The 25,637-nt window shown below is 41.2% G+C and overlaps 1 protein-coding gene across 2 annotated transcripts in view; it reads left to right on the top strand.

The window, feature by feature from the left end:
• Positions 1 to 24,599, top strand: part of LOC130374993 (copine-5-like) — a 76,569-nt gene extending 51,970 nt beyond the window's left edge. The window contains exons 6-8 of one of the 2 annotated variants that reach the window (XM_056582015.1): positions 642 to 656; positions 1,673 to 1,749; positions 24,377 to 24,599. In XM_056582015.1, the coding sequence (XP_056437990.1) occupies positions 642 to 656; positions 1,673 to 1,749; positions 24,377 to 24,527 (243 nt within the window). In that variant the 3' untranslated portion in view covers positions 24,528 to 24,599. The remainder of the gene's footprint in view (positions 1 to 641; positions 657 to 1,672; positions 1,750 to 24,376) is intronic. The other variant, XM_056582076.1, reaches the window with a different exon arrangement.
• The last annotated feature ends 1,038 nt before the right edge of the window (positions 24,600 to 25,637 follow it).

Here is a 25,637-nt window from a genome sequence, read left to right as displayed (position 1 = left end):
TAGAGCATGCACACTGCATGCTGTGGACATGATGGAAACATGCAAACTTTGGTGAGGAACCATCTAAATACAAGCTAATAAGTGCGGGTCATGAGATTCTGTCTGATTATACAATGTCTTTATTTCAGGTTAACATAGTTTATCCATCTTTATATTGTTTTTTGTTGACCCACTTTCTTATTACCGGTATCATAAGAATAATCAACCTTCTCTAGTTTGTAGATGATGATATGCTTTTAACCAGTAGTTTCCAGGACCAAAATGAGTACAATTAAAGCCTAATTAGTGAAGTCACTCTTGATTTTCATAAAGATTGGATGAAGTCAAGATGGAAGCTATAACGTCAAAAGCATTGCAAGGAGCTTCTTTTCTTTCCAGAAGATAATCTGTTACAGAGATTATTGTGGGTATTTGGATACCAAAAGTTTGCATTTTACCATGGATTACTTTCATTTTGTGCATGTTCCCTGCTTTGGTTTTTAATGTGGCTTTTAGTGTAAAGCATGTGGCCTTGTGCTGTTGAATTGCTCATTTGCACAGCATTAGCAGTTCTAGGTATTGTACAGTGTTGTGTTCCTTGTATATGATGTATTCTGCTGTTGTTATTGATGTTGTCGCTTCCTGCCCAACTCTCCCGGAAGCCCTCGGAGCTCGACGTACGTTCCAGCATTTTCTCTCACTTTTCATCTAGCGCAGGGTGGATGTCTCTTTCCCCAGAATTTACCATCCCTCTCCCTTGAATGTGTAAACCCCAAAAATGTAGATTGCATCACTCAGTACACATAGAATCCATGTTGATCTAGCCTGTTTGATGATCACAGAGTCATCTCCCCTAATGTTTAACTGATGTCAGATAACTTTTTGGCAATAAGCCCCACTGCCAGCAGTGATGGCTTAGATTGGAGTTATAATTTTAGATAGATAGTGTTAACGAGGCCAGAGAGAATCCTTTTTAAAAAAAAAGATTTAACTTGCATAGCTCAATCAAAACAATTAATAGTAACTCAGTTCCTCAACCAAAGGAAATCTGTAGGCAACCTTTCAATGGAGCCCGGTGAAGTTTGTCCTAACATTTGACTATGACACTGATGGAGGATTCTTTGATTCAAGGAGTAGTTCTTGATTGCATAGGATTTGGCTGTCTGCCTTAAAATAAAGTGACACTAAATTATTTAATGGCTACTGACTCTCGAGGCTCTTTTTTAGTTTCCCTCAATCAATGCTGCAAATGGACCCATAGAAAAATGCCCAGAAATTGCCGCAACCTACCCGAGGCACACACTGGAAAAATGCCCGTTCTCTCTCTAGAAGCTCCAAACATGAACCTTGAATGTGTAACATCCGTGGTAATCTCTTGGTTATCTTAAGGTAATGAGCCTGGGGAAAGAGATGATTGCCGCTAAGACCTTGTTCAATTACCCCTCAGAAGGGGCATCCCCTTCCATCCCCCCCCCCATTTATTTTTGGCATTATAACTACAGTCTCCCTTCACCTGTGGGTCCCACAGAGTCCTCTGAACTCTTACGATTCCTGTTACATCTGTCCTATAAGTCTTTCTGTTGCGGAAACCAAACATTTGATTTCCCTGTGCTCTACTTGTGCTTATTTTGTGGTCTTCTTTGTCTTTCTCTCCCTCTCTTTATGCCTGGCTCACTTTATTTCCATCTTTCAGGATTTTTTAGGTCAGGCATTCTGCACTCTAGGAGAGATTGTTGGATCGCCAGCTAGCCGACTGGAGAAGTCTTTGGGGTGAGTTTAATACAATTTATGACGCAATGAATAGATTTAAGTAAATTGATTAGCTTTTTGCCAACATTGAACGGCATGGTGTTGTTTTGAGTCCGTCAGGTCTATCCAGATGTATACATGAGCTTTCCATCAAAAACTGCACTTTTGGTTTAGTAACAAACATTTTTTTCACAAGTTCAGTTTCAACAACACAGGAGTTAGAACATAATTAAGATGGAGGACTCACTTTGTGTAAAAGCTTAAAACAAAGTTGCCACAATTCATTCAATAAGGCGCGATGTGAGATGCAAAGTATCCTAGGTATATTAATAAATAGTTTGTACCACAAGCAGCCGTCGGAGGAATGAATCAAGAACTGTTTTTAGATGTATAAACTAATGATTGCAATAACGTCAAAACAGAACCAGACCTCAGAAATGACCCTGGGACCAAAATATGTTTATTTCTTTCTCACACAGAGCTAAACGGCCAGTTACAACAAACAGGGATAAACACCCTCAGATCGAATCAATAATTATCCCCTTATTCTTGAGTGTGCCATTGAGTGCCACTTGAGAATGTCATTAATAGATATGCATATACTTATGTTTCCTAGTTTTATATATATTTTTATCCATACAAAATTTGGTCCATACTTACCATCTAGTCCATAAAAAGGAATTAAACCCCTCCCAACTCTAAAAAGAGTGAATAGATACACCTTTGAACTCCCTCAATAAACCTCCAAATCAACGCCCCTGCGCGTGATGTGCTGTGACGGTGCGGGGGCGCGACCCACTTTAGCGATGTACTGGGGGGGGGGATGAGTCAACTGCTGTTGACTTGAGTGAGTGGGGGGATGGGGGGGATTCAACATGAGGGAGACTCAGAAATACAAGCACATCTCAACAGGAAAAAATGTGGGACAAAGAAAGGATAGATCAGAAGGAAGACGCCAGCGCCAGCAAGAGATAATGCTAAATCACGAAGTAAAGAGGCAAAACTGAAGGCAAATGATCAGAGTCACTGCTCTTCTGTTTTCGTACGAGGTGCTGCGTTAGGAAGCATAAGGCAATAATGGAACATCAGTTAATCTGTCATGGTCCATCTTTATCCTCCTTGCTTGCCTGAAAGCAGGTGATGCCGTCTTTAAGTTGCACTCGGGAGAAGATTTAGGTGTAAAGCACTCTTCAATTTTTTTTAAGATGACATGAAAGAGGAAAATGATTCAGAAAGCATAGAGGTATGAGACATGATATGTCACTACCCGCCATACATCAAATGAGCTGGGACAATTTTGATTAAACTCTGCTCCAAGCCGTTCCTTATTTAAGTAGAGATATAACAATTATATTACTTTTACAGTTTGTTGCCATGTGGGCCTGCATATGGTAGAATGTTAAAGATTAACTCTTGTTTTTTTCAAAACCGTAAGTCTAATAGAGTCTCCTCTACCTAATTCTTTCTTTAATGGTGAGTTGTCGTCTAAAATGAGTGCTGACTTAATTATGAGGCTTCAATTGTGTTGTTCGTGATCCGTAAACAAGAAAGGGGAGAAAGGAAGACACACACACACACACACACAGGCCTAGCGTCACACAAGGCGTGTGTTTCATCTCAACATCAAACACACATGGTTGTCTATTGAATGCTGGCGGTTACTTACACTCACATGTTTTATTCAGAGGTTGATTCTGAGTCTATTCAACCTATTTGAGTCTCATGCTCCCATTTCATTGGTTAATGGGCAGGAAGGATGGGTATTTAGGTTAAGAAAGTATGTTGGAGTGTAGTATTTGAATTATTAACTACATCATTCATTTTTGTATTGGCTCGTCTTTGGTACAGCTATTGGCATTTCCTGTTACTGAGTTTATCTGCTAATTCAGCTTCAGATATTTACCTTGTGTACGTGTGTGTGTGTGTGTGTGTGTGTGTGTGTGTGTGTGTGTGTGTGTGTGTGTGTGTGTGTGTGTGTGTGTGTGTGTGTGTGTGTGTGTGTGGTAGAACATACTCATACACTCTCTGCATCATATCAACATGCAGGAACCAATTTGCCGCACTTCAAGAATATAATGTATGCAAAGGAATGCTTTGCATACATTTCCACCACCACCACCACCACCACCACAAAAAATAATGCAAGACAACACAGGGCGAACTGGCCGAGCGTTGGCAGGGCGCTGATAGGATGGGAGGACATGGACTGAATGAATGATTACAGCCTTGTTTCTCGTCTTCATTTAAAGCACAGTCCATTCATTTGTGAACAATCTCATGCATGGCCGTATCTGTTTGCGTTTCTATTTACTCGTAATAAGATGTGATTTTTTAGACCCGTTTGTTTCTTGTTCTAAATTTAGCAATTCATCATGCAGTTTTCTCCTTGCGCTGCCGACCAGAAAACTTTTCAAATTACAGATAGATTAATTTGTTAAAGCGCTTGATCCTCAAGTCACCCTATTTAGTGTCCCGTTTAATGTTCTTCAGGTAAGGGCTGTAGTCATCTTGGATCCAGCCGTCCTACAACGGTACAGCAGGTTGTCTGGGGGTAGGGCTGTAGTAGTCTTGGAACGAGCAGGACGTCTGGGAGTCGGCGGACAGAGCCTGGGCCGGAAAGCCAAACCTTAAAGGGGCAGAGTTAGGTCTTGTTTCCTGTTGAGTGAAAGGAGATATTCTTCCATAGCTTCATTTAAGTGAGTGGATGCAGCTCCCCAGTAAACTATATATAATAATAGTATTATATAGTAATATATATAGTATTATAATAGAATATTATAGTGGCCAGTCGACAGAACGTTGACCTTTACAGACACATTTTCTAAAAACGTCAGTAGTGCTGGCTGAGTTTGTGTTACCGGTAGGCCAGTGATGTGCTTACAGATCCAAGCCTCGAACAAAATGATTGATTGAAACAGAAAGAAAATTAAACACCCCTTTCCAACCGATTTGAGCTTTTTCTGGTATCAGATCTGTGAGAAAAGGTCTGTAGTCATCCAAGGTTAAACCATCAGGTTAGTGTACATTAAGTGTTGCGACAGTGGTCCAATAAGGCTAAAGCTTGGGTCTCATTTGCATTCTTGAAACTTGTTTTCTATTTCTGTCCCTGATGCTAATCAGCCTAAGCCTGATAAACGTACGCTTAAAGGTGCTGTAGTTACGATGGAAGTGCTTGAATTCTAATTAGCTTGGTGATCAATTTGCTCCCTGAGAAGGTTCTAGTTTACTGTGCCTGCCTAGTGCCTAGTAACTTAACACAATTTGAAATGATAGGTCCAATATACCTGCATTTCCAACTTAATTAAAGAATATGATGATGTATGGTTCTGTTTTCCTGTGTTTTATATCAGATACCTGTATTACATAAACAGCAATCGGGGGGCGTTACCGCAACAAACAAACAGACATTAACCCAGAGAAACCTCTCCAACACGTCATCCAGATTGGAAGTAATATGTATATATATGATATATATATCCTCGTAATATAACTCATAATCCTCATTGTGTACACTCTTTTACTTATTATATCATGTCAGGAGGCATAATTTGATGTTGATATTCAAAAGGCAGTGCGAATCCTCAGGCCAACAAACAATGCTCCTGTAACAGAGTGGAGACGTTTTGTGTGTGAATATCAAGTGGTGCATCGCGTCCAACAGAATGCTGAGGAAATTGAATATTGTGAGGCCAGATGCCTGCATGGCCGCACCAAGGTGGTCGATGAGTACCAATCTATTAAGAAGAAGCGGGGAGAATGTGAGTGGTAGAGTGAGGCTGGCCCGGTGAACACGTACTAGATGAACTGGCGGAGGCGAATAGTGTCTCGATGAAAGGAGAGGAGAGAGAAAGGAGGAAGGTTTGGTGGTAACAGATGAAGACGAGTGTGTTAAGCGAGCGGAGCCTTTCGCATTCGCTGTGTTTCATTGCATATCAGCATAAATTACGGGAGCGCCGCGGCGACAACGAAGAAGATGAATTGTGAATGTGTAAGGAGACGTGTGTGTGTGTGGGTGTGGGTGTGGGTGTGGGTGTGCGTGTGTGTGCGTGTGTGTGTGTGTGTGTGTGTTCCTATTGAGGCACAGAATCCGACCGGGTGGAAATCACGAAAGAACGTTGAGTCTCTTGATTGTGACTTGGGAGAAATATAATGTGTTAGATAGGCAAGACATTTCTACCAGATCAGCACTATATCAGCATGTTTAGCAATCTCACTTACCGAAATACTGTGTAAGAAATGCCATCACCGCTGGGTACCCGTAACCATGCCAACCTCGTCCTGATTGAATGTTCCTACTTGAGTCACTTCTTCAAGAGGAATAATACTTGTAGTGGATTGATTTTGTTTGGTAGAATCTATACTCCTCAAAAATGTCTTCTAGTATCGAACTTTTTTTGTTAATTCCAAATTATTTTTGAAATCAAAAGTATTGGACTTACTTCCGACATCAGCACATTTTCCAGCTCTATGTGTTTCTTAACAGCCACTTGGCAACCACTCATCACAAGTCCATAGGAAGCTTCTCATCCTCTGAAGGAGTTTTTTTTTAAGGGGGTAAATCTTTTTTTCCTCGTTCAAGAAGAAAATTACAAAATGTAAGTCTAAAAAATGTAAAGATATATTCAGCATAGATTGGGTAATAAAAACTGGCAACAGATCTGCAATTATTGAACACATATTTCCATCCAATTTTCTCCAGTTTCTTTAGCAGATGGGGAAGGACATGAATTGTGTCTCTGTCTCTCCCTGGAATGGTTTAATATTCCCCTCTGCTCCCTGTGGCCCCATTAATCTTTCTCCAGTTGATCCTTTTGTTTACACATCAGACATCTACTGTCTCCTCAAATTGCGCTTCTTCTGTCCATGTAGCCTGCTGCTATTGTTTCATTACCTTTCCCGTCGGCCCTGTCGCTCACTTCCACTGCTTTCAAACCGTGCTATCATTTATGTATGGGACTGTTTCTAACTGCTGCATGTTTTTTCATCTATCTTTCTGTGTTATCGCTGTTCGTGTTTACCTCTCTAGCTTTCCCTCTCTTACCTCCCTCTCTCCCTCTTTCACCTCTATCTCTTGCTCTCTCTATTTCCTCTCTTTCACTTTGCCTTTTCTATCTTTCTGTCTCCCTCACTCAGAAACAGACACACACACACACACACACACACACACACACACACACACACACACACACACACACACACACACACACACACACACACACACACACACACACACAACCTACCATAAGAGCGTTGCCCAGCTCTACTACAACTTGTCAGTATCATATTGAAATGTGTGTGGAAGCTCGAATTATCGACAGAAGCCTTTTCAAAACGCATTTCCCCTTGTTGACATTTGGCATGCTATGTTAGTGCATCTTTTCTGCCGAAGAAAAAATCTTCGTTTTTGAAAATCATTGTAGCCCATAAATAGCGAAAAACATGAAATATATATGTGCCTGTTAAAAACCGGATGCACAAATGACAACTTTAAAGGGTTACCAGGTCTGATCAGGTTTACTGCCTACGGTCAGGGTAAGATAAGACTAATCACCTACAATTTCTCAAGGGTAGCCTTAATTTTCATCCATGGCTCAGGGTAGTGTCAATTTGTGACTCATAATAAATGCACATTATGTCTTAATGGCGAACGCTTAGTCAAGTTCAACTACCATCGCTGTAAGATCCTTGAGGGCCTCGCAGCCCAGAGAAGATAAATAGCAAAGAGCTTCATCAGGACGTCAAGTTCCCTGTCTGGCCACTCCCTTTAGACACAGACTTATGGATTTGCCAGTGGTTGGGCTGGACAAAGCTGATCCGCTTTGGTAGGAAAAATCATAACTCCTGGTTTCCATCCAAGAAGTGTCAAAAGAGCTGCTAGACAACTGCACCAGAGCTGCCAAATAGCTAGACAACCATCAGCTCATTTGGAATCTCCAATTTATAATAAGCTATGAATTAGCATTCATTTAGAGTTGAATGACAATGGATTCTGAGTGTGGGTACCTAGTGCACCTTCGTCTGGACGTAGGCCTGGCGGGCCTCACGTGAGCTTTATCGATCTTTATCAGTACATAAACAATGTTGAGGAAGAGAACAAAGAAATGAGAAGGAACAAAGAGGGAAAATGGAAGAACAGACAAATTAAATCATAGAGAACGAAAGAAAGAATAAAGGAATAGAAACCTAGGGAAACAAATGTTATCCTAAACTGTGGCCAGATGCTGCTTTCTATGTTGTCATTATTTTGACATGATCAGAAGGGATGGCAGTGGAACCCAAGGCAGTCAGTATTTCAGGAGCTCTCTGTTCTATGTGAAGTTAAACTGAGGCTGAACAGGAAGGCATGGAAAAGGGAATAACCAGTTACAAATGATATGGTAAGAGCCTGGTAATAACATGGAAACAAACAAGGCTTCCTTTTACAGTACAGTTTCAGCTTACTTGCTGGGTAAATTGTCATGTACCATTGCAGAACATATATGGTACAAGTTTGTGTTGATTACATGTAAAAAGGGAATAACCAGTCACAACTTATATGGTAAGAGCCTGGTAATTCCATGGAAACAAACAAGGCTTCCTTTTACAGTACAGTTTCAGCTTAGTTATTGGGTAAATTGTCATGTTTTCTTAGTAACGTTGCAGAACATATATGGTACAAGTTCCAGTTAACTGCATGGACAATGGAATTATCAATTGCAAAGGATATGGTAAGAACATGGTAATACCATGGAAACGAACAAGGCTTCGTTGTTACCAGGTAAGTATTGCTGTAATTTTTCAACTTCAATAAAAACAGTACAGTAGTTTCTGAGGTAAATCGAATAAACCTTTTATAAATGGGTGTAGCTATGAACAATAACTAAATAAGAAATAGTAATTTATTGGAAAGTACTATGTTAATTTCTAGATGGTACATAATTAAACCTGGGCTGTTACCAACATAAACCTTGGATAACTATAATTGTAACTTTAAGTGATGGGTAATAGAAGAGTTGTTTATAAGAATTGGCTGCCTACTTTCCTAGGAAGTACAAAATTATTTCTGAGTTATAACCATCCTAAAACAGTTACAACTACACGGTACTTAGTTGAGTTGATGAATAGTAGTGGAGGTTTTTCTGAGTACTTTAGCTGTTGATCCTCTGTATTTACCTTCTTATTACCAGTGGTAATTACCCAATAACATCTATGATTTACCATATATTTAGTAGATAAATACCTAGTAATTAGGGGACTGTAAAAGGAAGGGTTATCAAATACTTAAATGTCATTCGTGGTGAATGCAAAAAGATAAGTCTTATCATAACCCTAAAAGTACACATCAAACAATAAATTACAATAAATGAGTTCACAGCTGCACTCGTGTATAGAAATTGTTTTTTTAACTTTATTATTGACAACAGTTAGCTGAACATTATAGGGTCCCGCCCTTCCAGTCCCTGTATTCTCAGTTAAACACAGAAATCAACTACAATTGTCCCAGTGTTTGTTATATGTGAAATTAAGCTAAGAAATACACTCTCTTTCTCCGGTTAACAGTCGTTCGCAACGTCTTTCTTCTTCATCGTTTCTTCTATTTGTCTCTAACTCATGCTCCACTCTTTCATCGATCGATGCTTCGGATATTGTGGATGCAACGGACTATATGATGCATCCTTTTTGCTACATTCAAGATGATCGCGATGAGTTTGGCCCGTTCTGCCTCAATTTTGTCCCTGGTCAAACCGAAACAAACTACAGTGACAACGGCCGCACTTAACCCACCCCTTACGCACTTAGACCCAACATCATATCCTGCCCATGGCATGCCCACCCCCCTCAACCCCCCGTTGATTCTACTTATGTAACGACATTGATGTCCGCATATAAAGCATGCTCTCCATCAAGTGTGAGTCACCCTCAGGGTCGAATCTCCTGATATACAAATGCTAACCCATGCAAAAAGCTATGGGTTTAATTACAACTGGAGGTTGGGAAGAGTTGGGAAACTCTAGTTATCCTCATTCCAAACTTAAATTAGTCTTGATATTGATGAAGTGTTTAGAATCTTTGACAACCAAAAAAATCGGATTAAATGTGTCTTTAAATGTTGAGAAGACAGAAATATATACAGGCTATGATTACTGCTGGTGGAACATTCGTATCAACAACCTGGGGGCATTTGGGGGGATATGGGAATGATGTATAAAGTAAAAGCATGAATGTTTAATCATTTATGACGTGTGCAAATAATGGGAACTGAGAGGTGGTGGAAATTAAGAGGGTTCTAGAAATCTGCCAATATGTCTGTGAGCCTGTTGAAGAGGCAGTTTAATAATAAAAAAACAAGGAAACGTTTTGGTTCTAGGGCCAGCTGGGAGGACGTTAAAATAAACAATCAAGGCCTTTTTATACATATTATTATGCTCATTTTTTCTAGCATCTGGTAACCTTTTTCAACAGCGTTTAGAATGGGCCTATCCTGTAATCGTACACTTACATATGCTAATCCCCCTCTTACATTTCCACATTGTTATTTACTGTTGATCCCCATGTATCCAAGTCATTTGCGTTATCATGACTCATTGCTGTGAAATTTTACTTATTTTACTTATTTCATTTTGTGTTATTTCGTTCATGACAAATTGTCATTTGTCAATCTCTTCCTAGTTTGAATTGAAATGCATGCTATAGAAGATCTAGTAAGTCAATTTTTTTTCACAGGGAACAGAGTAAATCTTCAATGACCTATTTTTCACACATTTTCATAATTTCAACTTCCTTTATCCCCCATCACTACTGTAGTTGAGCCAACAGAGCTGTAGGAGCTGTGGCTGTGAAATCTCTCATCCTCCAGGCAGGTTGCTTGTTCTCTCCGTCACGTCCATTAAATGAATGGCGTCTCGGGTAGAATAAAGTCCAATGAGGGTTGGGAGAGACGGAGGCTTTGTTGGCTTTGTGGGCAGCGGGTGACGGAGGAGGTGGGGGTCTTTAGGTAAGATTCTGCATCTGTTCTCAGGTCTTTATGATGCTATTATCCTGTCGCCCTCCCCTTTCCCCCTTTGGCAGAGTAAGGAAAGACAGTAATTGAATTGTGAGAAATCCTATCTTAACCGCAGCAAGTTTTCTACTGTTAAGGGGTTAAAATCAGAGCACAGATTTCAAAGTATTAGTTCCCTTGATTTATTTTTATTGACAGAAATATTCCCAACCCAAGTTTTTTAATCAATCATTTTGACGTGTTGCATGGTAATTTTAGGTGATGCATGCTTAATATCTAAACCAAAGTCTCCAGTTGATGCTGATGCTCCTGGAGCTGAATAAAACTGCCTCAAGTAACACATAAAGGCTGTAAAAAAAGAAATTACCATCTAGTTTAGACCCCCTACCTTTCAGTGAAGTGTTGTGTGTTGGACATTAATTAAGACGAATAGTCGGCCCGTTTGAAGCGCTGCAGGGAAATGGATGTTCGGTGCTCTCTGAATTGTAATGTTATTTAGTTATAATTAGCCAATCCTTGTTTGATTGATTGTTTTAATCATTCATTGTTTGAAAGGAGAGAAAAAAATAAAAATAAAAGATTTATATTGGACCTGCAAGTCCTTATGTTGTTTGACTCCCAGCCAGACGGTGGTGGGTTGGAAGCCCTAAGTCCACGGTTTATACTTCAGACATCCGACACAAGAAGGCTAACCACTACCTAGAAAACACAAACTCCATGTACGTCCCTTTAGATGAAAGCATCTGCTAAATGAAAGTGAATTATATTCATTACATCTTAAAGGAGACATATTATGGTGTTTTCCCAACTAGTAAACATAGTATATGAGTTCCAGAAAACATGTTTTTGAAGCTGTTTGCTGGAAATGGCTTTTAGGAAAAGAAATCTTTCCTACCGCTTTTCCCCTCTGTTTCAGTCACTTCAGAATGCACTGTTTCTGGTGTTTGTAGCTTTAATGCAAATATGCTGCTGCCCATTGACCAATGAGCTGTTAGACTGAACCACAGCATGGAGGAAAAGTGATTGTTGCCGTTTGCGGCATTAACCTATTTTTAGGAGGTTTGCGGACTCCTCGAGCTCTATATCTATATAATATGATATAATAATAATATAATATATAGGTATTTATATAATATATATAATATGCCGGACTGGCGCCGAGCTCCACGTACCAGAGCTGCCGGAAATATTCGGCGGCAGTTCAGCTCCTCGAGTACACCGCCGGAGCTGCCGGACTGCCGCTGTGCCTTTGGCGGCAGTCCGGCGGGGGGAGCTCGGGGGCAGTCCGGCAGGGGGAGTACAATCCCTTTCTCCTCCATGTCTCCTCCTCCGGACTGCGGCCGAAGTTTCGGCGGCATTCCGACAGCTCCGGCGGGTGTACTCTGGGAGCTGAACGGCAGTCCGGCAGGTCCGGCGGGGGAAGTTCGGCAGCAGCCAGCATTGTACTTTCGGGGCTGAGCTGCTGAAATGACGAATGGGCCTTAGTATCCAACTTCTCAACAGTCAGTATTTACCACATTTGTGTTTATCTAGTGTCTTAACATGGTCCCTCACACCATTAGGCTCTCTTGATTCCCAGCACAGTAGCCTTGGTCGGAGAAACTCTGTTCGCATCATTCTTAAACATTTTGAAATTCCTCTTATTAGAATTCATTTAGGGCACAGATCCGAGGTGGTTTTAAGAGGAATTATGTTGTGAATGTTTCAGCTTGTTTATGCAGAAATAAAAAAATTGCCAGAGCATTGGCCAATCTCAGCGGAAAGCTACTGTCCAACATTATGAAATTACATACTGTATATTCTTTTCGATCTGGAAGCACATATTTTCCTTGGCAGAGACTCTCTGTTTGTGTGTTCTTAATATGCTCTTTCTCTCTCTCTCTCTCTCTCTCTCTCTCTCTCTCTCTCTCTCTCTCTCTCACTCACTCAGGGTTTGTCTATGTGAAATATTGGGCTCTTGGATGACGATAAATAATTTTGCTCCTTTTGACTTCAAAACAAACGTGTGTGTGTGTGTGTGTGTGTGTGTGTGTGTGTGTGTGTGTGTGTGTGTGTGTGTGTGTGTGTGTGTGTGTGTGTGTGTGTGTGTGTGTGTGTGTGTGTGTGTGTGTGTTAGGCAGCAGAACAGTTCCAACTCCCCAGTTCAGCCAGTTGTCCTTTAGGGGTTCTTCCCATGTGTTAGCCTCACATGGTCACAGCAAGGGTTCTCTTCTCTCTGGATCAGACTATCAATCACCATTACTGGAGAGGAGGCTCCTCCAGAGTGGAATACATTAGCACACTTGCCATGAAGGCTCTATATCGAATCCAACACATGCCAATATCAAACACAAGCCTTTGCGCTTTACCAGTTTGTAATTAAATTACAGTGAGTTGCTGGGGTAGATGAGATACAACTTTAAATTAATCATTCAACTTTTAATAAATATGAAGGCATCCTCCAGACATCAGTACTGCACATTGTTTCCCTTGATAATTGGAGAGTAGGGTACAGAGATGATCTGGAGAAGCATTTTCACACATTACATTTACATTTAGGGCATTTAGCAGACGCTTTTATCCAAAGCGACTTGCAATAAGTTCATCTGTCATAAGAAGTGAAACAATATATCGCTGTCAGTACAGTAAAGATGTTCCTAGAACCAAGTGCAAGTACTATCAATCGCTAGGCTAACCCCTTCCCTGTGTACAGCAGTGATAGCAGCTACTGCAGATGCTACACAATTATGTACTATCAATAAGTGCAATGTAGATTAAGTGTGTACAATAAGTGCGTACATTAAGTTCCAGGACGTACAACATACAATGGTGGCCGGAAGGGGCTGGGTGGCTATGTATAGTCGAGGGGAAATCTGAACAGGTGAGTTTTGAGTCTTCTGCGATCCTGACATCGGCAGGGAGTTCGTTCCACCACTGAGGTCCCAAAACAGCAAAAAGTTGTGACTTTGCTGATCGACCTTTGCTTGCTCTTAGCGATGGCAGTACCAGGCGTCCAGCTGAGATAGTTGAGCAGAGGGATCGATCTGGGGTGTGTGGCTTGACCAACGCTTGGAGGTAGGCAGGGGCAGCTCCATCGACTGCTTTGTATGCCAGTACCATCATCTTGAATCTGACGCGAGCTACTACAGGGTGCCAGTGGAGGTCCCAGAAGAGGGGGGGTCACATGGGAGAACTTAGGTAGGTTGAACACGAGGCGCGCTGCCGCATTCTGGATGCGCTGCAATGGTTTAATCGCAGAGGCAGGGAGTCCAGCCAGGAGCGAGTTGCAGTAGTCGAGGCGGGAGATGACCAGTGATTGGACTAGAAGCTGAGCTGCTTCCCTTGTGAGGAAAGGCCGGATCCTGCGGATGTAGTAAAGTGCAAATCTGCAGGATCCGGCCACCACGGTGATGTTTGCGGTGCAGCATAACTGATGGTCCAGTACCACAGCGAGGTTTCTGGCAGTTGGAGAAGGTGAAGCAGTGATGTCCTCAACAGTAACCAGTTAGTCCATGTGTGGGCAATCTTTCCCTGGCATTAGGGGGAGCTCAGTCTTGTTGAGGTTAAGCCTCAGGTGACGGGACGTCTGCCAGACATTCAGATATGCATGTTGCAATCAGGGCTTTATCAGATGAGGGGAGAGAGAGAGATAGCTGAGTGTCGTCAGCGTAGCAGTGATAGGAAAAGCCGTGTGATGTAATTACCGAGCACAGAGATCTGGTGTAGAGGGAGAGCCGAAGAGACCCCAGTACAGAGCCTTGTAGAACAAAAGTTTCAAGCGTGCAAGGTTTGGACAAGGAGCCATTCCATGTTACCTGATAAGTGTGATTCGTCAGGTAGGATGTGAACCAAGAAAGGGCAGACACGCTCATTCTGAATTATTGGGCCCTCATAGTCTCCAGACCTTACACTAGTGGCGGTGAACTAAGGAGAGGCGGATTCAGACATTTGCGTTCACTCATACAGCCCCTCCAGGTATAATCCGGAATATGCCCGGTTTACAGTGCATGTTTGAAAAGGCTATTAGATAACAAAATATGTAATATTGTTGTGTATTTATTGGGACTGACATCTACTGGGAGCATACGTTAGTGTTGACCAAAGAACTCTTGAATGAACACTTTATTGATTAGCTATTATAGAATATTATAAATAATGGTTAGCGGCATGCTCTTGAGCAGTGACCAGTGAAACTGATACACACCGTGGGTCATAATCCGTCAGCGACCCATCGGAACACAGGTTTCTATAAGCCACAATTTCTAAACACGCCTTGTACCGAGCCATGGCTCTCCCAGCGGTTAGTGAGGGGTCCGATCACAATAAGGATCAGAACAGATTTCTGTGCCTCATTTAGCTTGCTGGCAGCACACAATGACCTGCTGAACAGCGTCTTACTTACTGGTCCTTTGCGGTTTACAAGGGCCGCGCCTGTCGCTCAGTACCCTGATGGATGGTAGTGGGTTAACAGCGTGGCCTGGGAGAGGCTTCCCATCGTAAAAAGGCTGCATTATGTCCAAGGTCAATTCCTTTCTAAATAAGGGTAAACACTTAAGTCCATTTATGAGGGAGATTTAGTGCATCTCTCTGGCAGGAGAATCCAAGTGCTGTTTGAATGTTCAAAACACATTCAGGCAGCCTTGATGTTTCCCCAATTTATTTATTTTCACTCTGCTTCTTGGGATTTGCTGATCATTAGCAATATCAATTTTCTTCTCCTTCCCAGTAGAATTAAATCTCTTAATCTCTTAATCTATGGTGCCTTTTCTCTTGAGTTCTCTTCAGGCTGCATAGCGTGCGACACTCATGCCGGTCAGTGTTCAAAGAGTTGTCTCGTCTATGTCCTTGGGAACGGTAATGTTGGACTGATCCATTATTACCATGCAAACTTCAGACTGGCAGAGACAAGCAGAATATTTAACAAGATAATATTACTGTGATCATCACCTGCAAAAATCCTACCAGGTGCAGTCACATTTAAGAGTTCTATGACTAACCTAATTGAAAAGGATGCTGGTTGTATTTGCAATCCCAGTGTAACATCATTTAAAATTAAAACAAGAAATGAAAAAAAGGCTGTTTCTGTTACGCACTGACGATGTGTAATGATAATAATAATTAACTAGCAACATTTGATAAAAACAATTGCCTTTTGATGCAAAACAAGGAATAGGCAGTATCCTTATTTTAGCAATGTTTGGAGTCAAAAACATAAACCCTGTGAGATGTAACGCAGCTAAACGCTAAACCCCGTGGTCTGTCAGGGGTCTGATAGCAGGCGTTGGGTCAGGTGGGAACTCAGAGTTAGAGGAGTAGTGGGCTCCTGCGGATCGCTGTAGGATTGTGTGGTCGCACAGGGAGCCCCCAGGACAGGATAAAGCAGCTGTTGTATTAAGGCATCCTGTTCCTGAACGCCGCCCAAAATCGGTTGCCAGTTTCAAACACACAACTCCAACACTGCCCAGGGGACTGCACACCTGCTGCTGCCCTCACAAACCCTCAGGAGTACTCAGTGACACACACACACATAAGTGCACATACACAAACAAAGTCACACACACACACACACACACACACACACACACACACACACACACACACACACACACACACACACACACACACACACACACACACACACATGCATTAAGATGTACACCAAACACATATGCACACAGACACACAAACAACACATCCTTACACACAAATACGCACACACACACACACACACACACACACACACACACACACACACACACACACACACACACACACACACACACACACACACACACACACACACACACACACACACACATACATACAGGTCATACTCAGAAAATTAGAATATCGTGCAAAAGTTCATTCATTTCAGTAATTCAACTTAAATGGCCAAACGAATACATTATGTAGAATCATTACATGCAAAGTGAGATATTCCAAGCCTTTATTTGTTATAATTTTGAAGATTATTGCTTACAATTTATGAAAACCCCAAATTCAAAATCTCAGAAAATTAGAATATTGTGAAAAGTTTCCATATTTTAGGCTCAAAGTGTCACATTCTAATCAGCTAATTAATCCAAAACAAAAAGAGTCCCTGAGCCTTTAAATGGTCTCTCAGCCTGCTTCAGTAGGATTCACAATCATGGGGAAGACTGCTGACCTGACAGTTGTGCAGAAAACCGTCATTGACACCCTCCACAAGGAGGGAAAGCCTCAGAAGGTAATTGCAAAAGAAGTTGGATGTTCGCAAAGTGCTGTATCAAAGCACATTAATAGAAAGTTAAATGGAAGGGCAAAGTGTTGGAGGAAAAGGTGCACAAGCAGCAGGGATGACCGCAGCCTGGAGAGGATTGTGCGCAAAAGGCCTTTCAAAAGTGTTGGAGAGCTTCACAAGGACTGGACTGAGGCTGGGGTGAGAGCATCAAGAGCCACCACACACGGACGAATCTGTGAAATGGGCTTTAAATGTCGTATTCCTCTTGTCAAGCCGCTCCTGAACAAAAAACAACGTCAGAAGCGTCTTACCTGGGCTAAAGAAAAAAATAACTGGTCCGTTGATCAATGGTCCAAAGGTGCTCTTTTCGGATGAGAGCAAATTTTGCATCTCATTTGGAAACCAAGGTCCCAGAGTCTGGAGAAAGATTGGAGAGGCACAGAATGCAAGATGCTTGAAGTCCAATGTGAAGTTTCCAGTCTGTGTATGTTTGGGGAGCAATGTCATCTGCTGGTGTTGGTCCGCTGTGCTTTATTAAGACCAGAGTAAACGCAGCCGTCTACCAGGACATTTTAGAGCATTTCATTCTTTCTTCAGAGGACCATCTTTATGGGGATGCTGACTTCATTTTCCAGCAGGACTTGGCACCTGCCCACACTGCCAAAACTACAAAAACCTGGTTCAATGACCATGGGATTACTGTCCTTGATTGGCCAACAAACTCGCCTGACCTGAACCCCATAGAGAATCTATGGGGCATTGCCAAGAGAAAGATGAAAGGCATGAGACCGAACAATGCCAAAGAGCTGAAGGCCGCTATTGAAGCATCCTGGTCACCTCAGCAGTGCCACAGGCTGATAGCATCCATGCCACGCCGCATTAAGGCAGTAATTCATTCAAAAGGGGCCCAAAACAAGTACTGAGTACATATGCATGATTATACTTTTCATAGGGCCAACATTTATTTATTTAAAATCCGTTTTTTATTGATTTCATGTAATATTCTAATTTTCTGAGATTTTGAATTTTGGGTTTTCATAAGCTGTAAACCATAATCTTCAAAATTATAACAAATAAAGACTTGGAATATCTCACTTTGCATGTAATGAGTCTACATAATGTATGTATATTAAGTTGAATTACTGAAATAAATGAACTTTTGCACCATATTCTAATTTTCTGAGTACGACCTGTACATAAACCAATAACACAATAAAACACTCACAAACGCAGGACATCCAAAAAGAAAGTACAACAGCACACACTGTATGTGCCATCATTGTGTTCTCTCTGTGTCAGCGTGTCTCTCCCTTCCCCCTCAGCGGAATTAATAAAACTGTTCCCTACTCACAGCAGGGTACTGGCAGTTTTTGATACAATCTCCGTGAATGGCTTCAGGCAGCGTTAACAATTGTCAAAGCTTACGAGAGCAGTGTTTTTGTGTTTGCGTATGTGTGTGTGTTTGTGAGTTTGTGAAATGTGATTGTACACAGTTTTTGTGTGTGTGTGTGTTTGGGAATTTGTGACATGTAATTGCACACAGTGTTTTAAGCTAATATTTAACCTCAAATCAAAAATGAATCTCTCTCTCTCTCTCTCTCACTCTCCCTTTCGCTTGCTCTCTCTCCCTCTCTCTCCCTCTCTCTTTCTCCCTCTCTCTCCCTCTCTCTTTCTCCCTCTCTCTTTCTCTCACTTTATTTTTCTCTGTCTCTCTCTCTCTTTCCCTCTCTCTTGCTCTCTCTCTCTCTCTCTTTCTTGCTCTTTCACTCTCTCCCTCACACACAACAACACTCAACACAAACACGGAGCAGTTATATTTTTTCTATATGTAGTCCTGTCTGCAGCACCTTCAAAGTCAAACTCAAACTTTATTGTCAGACCGACCCTCCAACAAGTTACACAGAGAAACAAAATTCCCCACACTCCAAATGTGCTATGAATATATTTACCACACAACATATAACGTAACATAATAACGTAATAGTGCAAAAAGACAACAACAAATGAACACAACATATACAGACAGACTATAGAATATTCTCAGTGTTATGAGGTATCAACATGGAGATACACGTATACATTATTGTGCATATAAGTTGTTGTGAAGTTACCTTGAAGCAGGGTTAATAGACGGTGCTCTGACACAAACCTTCCACCAGCACACAGAACAACTCATGAAGGGGGAGGATGGAACAAAACAACGGTTTCTTTGTCTTTCGGGTAATTGGGTGTGTTTCATTGTTTTAAACATTGTTATCAGATTTGAACAGACTCGAATGTACCCCCCAGAGCCGTTCTTACCGTCAATGTGTTGCGGGGATCCTTTTTATTGGCAGCTGGTCCAGGTTCTCGGTGATAAAAGCGGCATTATCTCTTGGAACCCCCTCAAGAGGGCCCTTTGATGAAGAGGTATTCTAGGAGGGCGTTGAGACTTTATATTTAGAAAATGACTTTTACCACATTTGTGATGAGGTGGAAATGAGAAGAAGGAAAGATATATATATATAATACACTCTAATTTGCGGCACATATTTGTTTGGTATCACTGAATCATTGTTTGTTGATATGATCAACAGTAAAACTCAAAATGGCATGTTGTTTGACCCAGAGCCTACCCGCTTGGGGGTTGAGATACTGGAGGTTATTCGCTTTGAAGAAGCAACAAGAGGATAAGGATTTGGGTAGATGGCAGTTTGCAGTGTAACATGGGTCGATTTGTTGTCCTCCCCCATCAAGGCGCTTTGCAGTTTCATTATTATTCACAAAATACAGCTGCTCAGAGATCTGCTGAGGAGACGGAGAAACACTCCAGCACTGTTCCATCACACTCTACTGTTAGCACACAAACAAACGCTCACACACACACACAAACAAACGCTCACACACACACACACACACACACACACACACACACACACACACACACACACACACACACACACACACACACACACACACACACACACACACACACACACACACACACACATATGCAAACAATCAAATACATATGCACACATTCTGATTATGTCCCAAGTGTATCTCTCCAGTGCATTTAACACATTCCGAATGAATATTCCTTCTTCAAATGAGCATACAGTATGCCATCATTCGGTAACAGTTATTCTCATGGTTTCCAGGCTCCATGCTACTTAATAAACCAATAACACATTTTATCCTTTTATCAGAATATGCCAGATGTTCTTGGTCGCAGTGTTTTATTTTTTGTGGAGGCCCCTACCCATAAACAGTTCCCAGTGCATGGCCAACTGGAAAACCCTTCCCGGAGGCTAAGAGATGCATGTGCTGCATTGCATTACCTGGCCTGCTGTGACTCTAAACTAAGAAATCTAAAGTGGCTTTGTGTGTCTCAACGTGTCTTTCCTCAGCATTAATGCAACAGGGCCTGTATCATCGCCCACCAAGTGTACAGGAGTCTTTTGAAAGCATGCGGCACACTTGGTTTACCTTCCAGAAAATTCATCAAAATCTGTTCACACATGCTTGCAGCCACACCAGGACACAAACAGAGAGAGGTCACACAAGCCCTCTAATTGGCTTCCACACCACTTACTCACTTACTATTTGGGTCCCTGAACCAACAGGATGTAAGCAAGAGAGAAACGTACTGGTTTGTTTATCTATGCTCTCATTAACTAAAAGCTTTAGCATTGCCTACTTAAAGTAACGGACAACAGGATCTTATAAACTTCACCTACCAAACACACCTACCAAATATCTTGTCAGGAAAAATGTTGGAAAAAAAGTATATTAATACATCTCAAAGTCATCTTATCAAATCAGTCTGGGAAGACTTGGGATTGCACAGCGGTGTGGTCTGAATCTCCCCTCCTCCACTCCCGCCGTTATGAATTTGTAGTTCCTCAAATTCCGAAATACCGTAGCTACATTTGTCGGTTCCATCGCTGTAAACTTTGCATTGTGAGTGATTGGTCACACGTCACGCTAAGCCTCCATTACGGGAGATTGCAATAGATCTCATACTGTTCTGATGCTTAATGACCACCCTTATTCATATATTAAGAAGTATATCACAGATTTCTGTTCCAAACGTGAGTAGTATAAGTATCGGCCGGGTGTGTATTTTATGTTTATTATTCCTGTTGTGAGAATGCAACTGGTCTGATCTGGCAGAGCTGAGGTATGATGATGATGTGAATAAACTCACAGTTATTATGGTGAAAATAAGCAATGCTGTAGATCAGGGGTTTTCAAAGTGTGAGAGAGTGAGCCCCCCCTCAGAGAAAAAAATTCAGCTGAGCCCCCCCCCCCAATTTTTTTTTCTAAATACCTGTGTTTTGAAAGCTATTTTAATTATTTTACACATTTCAAACATCTCCGATCATAATTTTAAAACATTTGGAACATATTTTTGAAACATTTGAAACAAATTTTTTAACATATTTTTTAAACATATTTCTGAAACATTACAACATCTTTTTGCGTTTTTAAACAACACAATTTAACAACTTTATCTAAGCATGTTTTAGCTTAACCTTTTTTAAATACATTTGAACATCTTAATCTGTGTAAACTGCCAGTTTACAGATTCATTCAAGGTCCCCGACTCTGAATTTTCTGAGTCGAATCAGATCTGCCTTTTCAGTCCAGAGATTCGACTATTCGGCGGGGTTTGTTTACCGGCGTTGCTATGGTGACCTAAATTATTATAAGCAACTGAAAACGACGCCGGTTTGAAACTAAAACTGTGATTCTGAAAAAAGTATAAATGCTATCAAAATTCCGTTCAGATAGTATTGAAGATACAAGTGTGTAGATTTGTTTAATGGTTTGAACGTTGGTAAACGGTTGAAAAAGGAATGAGTTACGATGTCTAGAAGTAGGTGTATCAGAATGGGCTGACGTCTTCAATTAAAACAGCTGAAAACGAAGCAGTATGAACCTAAAACTGTGATTCTGAAGACATTTTAAATGATATCGAAATTCTGTTTCGATATTATTGAAGATACAAGTGTGTAGATTTGTTAAATGGTTTGCACGAAGATAAACGGTTGAAAATTGATTTAGTTATGTTACTTCTACAGTTGAAGTACGACTGATGATTTGAATCATCGTCTTTCAGGTTTTTTTTCGGGTTTATTTTTGTCTCACGTCGCGCCCCCCCTGAAGAACTCTGGCGCCCCCCAGGGGGGGCGCGCCCCACAGTTTGAAAACCACTGCTGTAGATGATAAATCACACTTTTGGTGCTCTATAGCAGAATAATTTAATCACATAAACACATACGCAGACAAACCTGGAAAAAAGACACCGATACAAACTCACACACATACACACACACACACACACACACACACACACACACACACACACACACACACACACACACACACACACACACACACACACACACACACACACACACACAAACACATACACACCACGCAGATTCTGAATATTATACTTATTTTACATATCCCAGAAGTTTCTAATTAAATTATTTCTACAAGAAAACTGTGAATAATGGATTCTAATGGTGTCCAAAAAACAGTTTATTGGTTTGGCCAAAGCAGACATTAACCAAAAAGAGAAGGAGATTTCTGTTGAGGGATATATGATAGGTATTCAAATTTGGTTTCATGACCAGCGCACTTGCTCTCCACACAGCAAATCTGGTTGGTTTCATCATGAGACACACTGCCACGTGAACGCATAAAGCTCACGACCTCACAGTGAGGATGAACAGCATCGACACAGGAAAGTCAGACACAATGACACGCGTTTATATGTTAACTAGCTACGGGCTTGACAGTGATGGTGGATAAAGAGGCTTTCACCCTCCAGATGAACACAGAACAAGATCCTGTTTGATTTCCAATCTCTTGAGCCGTACAGCGACGAATGAGGAGCCTTGATTGGCATTTTGACCATGTTGCTCGTGTCGGCGATCCGTGCTTGTGCAAAGAAATGGGATATCAGTGACGAGGATTCACTTTTGTATTGGACATGAATGTTGGTGCCAACGATCCAGATAAATGGTTTATGTGCTCTCTGGGATTCATGGCGGGTTTGAACATCATGAGGTCTGAATACAAATGCTGTGGCTACAATAGCATATGAATGAGACAGTATAAACACCAATATAAAAGCTATTGGAATGACAATTTAAAGGATAGAAACAGTATAGTTTAGGGGCTAACCTGTTCGACTCAAAGCCAAGAGGTTCTTGGTTTGATTCCAAATATCTACAGGAAGATGTCTGACCCATATGACTAAGTCACTTGGGAAAAAGCTAAGCTGCGTGTAACAAAATAGTTGTAACCAGCAATCCTGCTCTTATGATACAGGCATTACACACCACCAGAAATGGGGGGAATCAACGAGAAAAGCAAGTAGTATATTTCTTTGCTTCTGAATTCTTGCATCGTCAGGTCGACCCAAACATTTATATTTTAAGAAAAAATGCTAAATGTTGAGCCTCAAATTTCAATGCTATCTTTGATTCATGGTACTGTACCATAGAGGGCTTTATTTGTATTTGCCTATTGTGATTTGGCATCAACTATGGGCTGTTCTGTTCTGCAACATTCATTTTGGTGGGTGAGCATCAGCGGAAATAGGACTCAAAAGCATGACTCGGGTGGCAGAAGTCTTTGTAGAAAGAATGGTCTTCACTAGCGGATAGGTCGGTACACGGGATGTTGTCAGGCAAACAATCAGGCATGGAGAAGACCAAGGCGTACTGGGTCGGTACACGGGAAATCAGTCGTAGGGCAGGCAAAGAATGCTGGGTTGCTTAATACAAAGAACAAAGACGAAAAGGCAGAGAGGAATGGAAACACGCTGAATGAATACACTAGGAGGGGAATGTTGTGATGTAAAAGGTACAGGTGAAAACAATTAAAGTGAGTGAGTGACAATCAGAGTCACGAGAAACAAACCCAGACATAAACCCATTTGGCGAACCATAAACACATAAAATTGCAGGAAAAAACGAGTGTAGGTGAATAGCGCATCAATCACGTAAACAAAGCATCAGTCGGTTCCAACTGTTGGTTTGGTTTTCTAATATGAAAGATGCGTCAATATACCAACGGATTGCTCTCCTGACTGGTTTCTCTCTGAGCCAGCTGCTTGTAAATACATACATGTGACCTTTCCAGTTCAACCGTAGCCACCAATAGTTTCGTAATCAGATCTTCATGGAAATTGCTTTCGTAAAAAAAGCAAACAGGTGAGGTGTCCCCAGCAATACAGAGGCTCATAAAGAACACGCCTCATTATTTACAGCTTCCTGTACGTACAGAAGAATGTGACTGATCAACATTTATTTTAGACTGCTTGTTTGGGCCTCATCTTCTAAGTTTCCAGCCAATCAGTGTTTCTTGATCAAGGGGATGAAGGGAAGGGGGGAAAGGGAAGAGATCGCTGGAAGATGTGCTCTTCTACTCCTGATCAAGCCTTTTGTTGTCCTTTTGTATTCCTCCAGAGGGATCCCTGGGAAGAAATGTGGCAGCATCATCCTGTCTGCAGAGGAGCTGAGCAACTGTCGAGTGAGTACAAACAGCCCTGTTCCACCAGCCAGCTGTTGTATCGTAGACACATTCAGACTATTTGATATCATTAAATTGCTGGAATAAAATTTATTGAAATGTATAGTTAGGTGTTCGAGCAGCGAAGCTGCTTGGTCCCCTATTGTTTCTGTACCGTTCATTTTTCCCCCTAAATTCTGTAAAAGTCATACTGCAGCCTATGCCGTAAGTCGAAAATTCTTGACATTTTCAGGTAAGGTTACCAGTAACCCCCATTACCCATAAACCCAAATGTGATACTGCCCCCAAAGGTGGCGATAATGTAAAAAATCATGAATTAGGCTTATTTCTCCTCAGGAGATTGACCTGGACTCAAATCATATTAATCTCTAGAATCAGATGCATCATTATGGCCCTGCTCTTATGCCCTAACAATGTTTATTTTCCCACAATTTCATAGAAAAGCCAAACGTCCACAGTCTCAGACCATTTTTCCTATGTAACCCTTTTGTTATTGTATCCAGCTTAATGTCTTTTCCCACAATTTCATTGAAAAGCCAAATATGATAAATACTTTTGTAGACAGTAAAAAAAATGTCTAATAAAAATCATAAAATCTCTAGACAAAGCCTCACAAAAGTTATCAAAAAGTTTTTTTAAATTTTGTTCCATTTCAGAAATATTGGCCAATTATGTTGGAGCAGTTAGCCCATTTTTCTTACATGACCATTTTGTCATTGTATAAAAAAACAACCAACTATCATTAGCTGGATACCAATACCCCCAACTACCCATGAACCCAAATTGTGGTACTGCACCTAAAGGTTTTTATTAATAAAAAAAGTTATGAACTGGCCTTATTTCTCCTTACCAGATTGACCTGGACTCAAAATTCTTTAATCATATTGAGCTCTAAAATCAGATGCATCTTTTTCACCCAGGTCTTCTGCTCCAAAAATGTTTACTTTTCCCACAATTACATAGAAAAGCCAATTGTCCACAGTCTCAGCCCATTTTTTCAACATTAGTTTTCAGATCTGTACTCATTTAAGAAAGCTCTTAATTCTCTTGTGAAATGTTTGCTTTGAGTTTTCCTGAGGTTGTGTGATTATCAATAGAAATGTTCAATATGTGAATGAGGCTTGAAGTATTTCAGTAATGTCAGTGGCTCATTGTACTGGTGATCCTTGGATTGAGAGTTCAAAACACGATTAGAGC

Source organism: Gadus chalcogrammus, chromosome 1 (assembly GCF_026213295.1).
Source record: "Gadus chalcogrammus isolate NIFS_2021 chromosome 1, NIFS_Gcha_1.0, whole genome shotgun sequence".
NCBI classification, from domain to species: domain Eukaryota; kingdom Metazoa; phylum Chordata; class Actinopteri; order Gadiformes; family Gadidae; genus Gadus; species Gadus chalcogrammus.
This window is presented reverse-complemented; position numbering and strand designations above follow the sequence as displayed.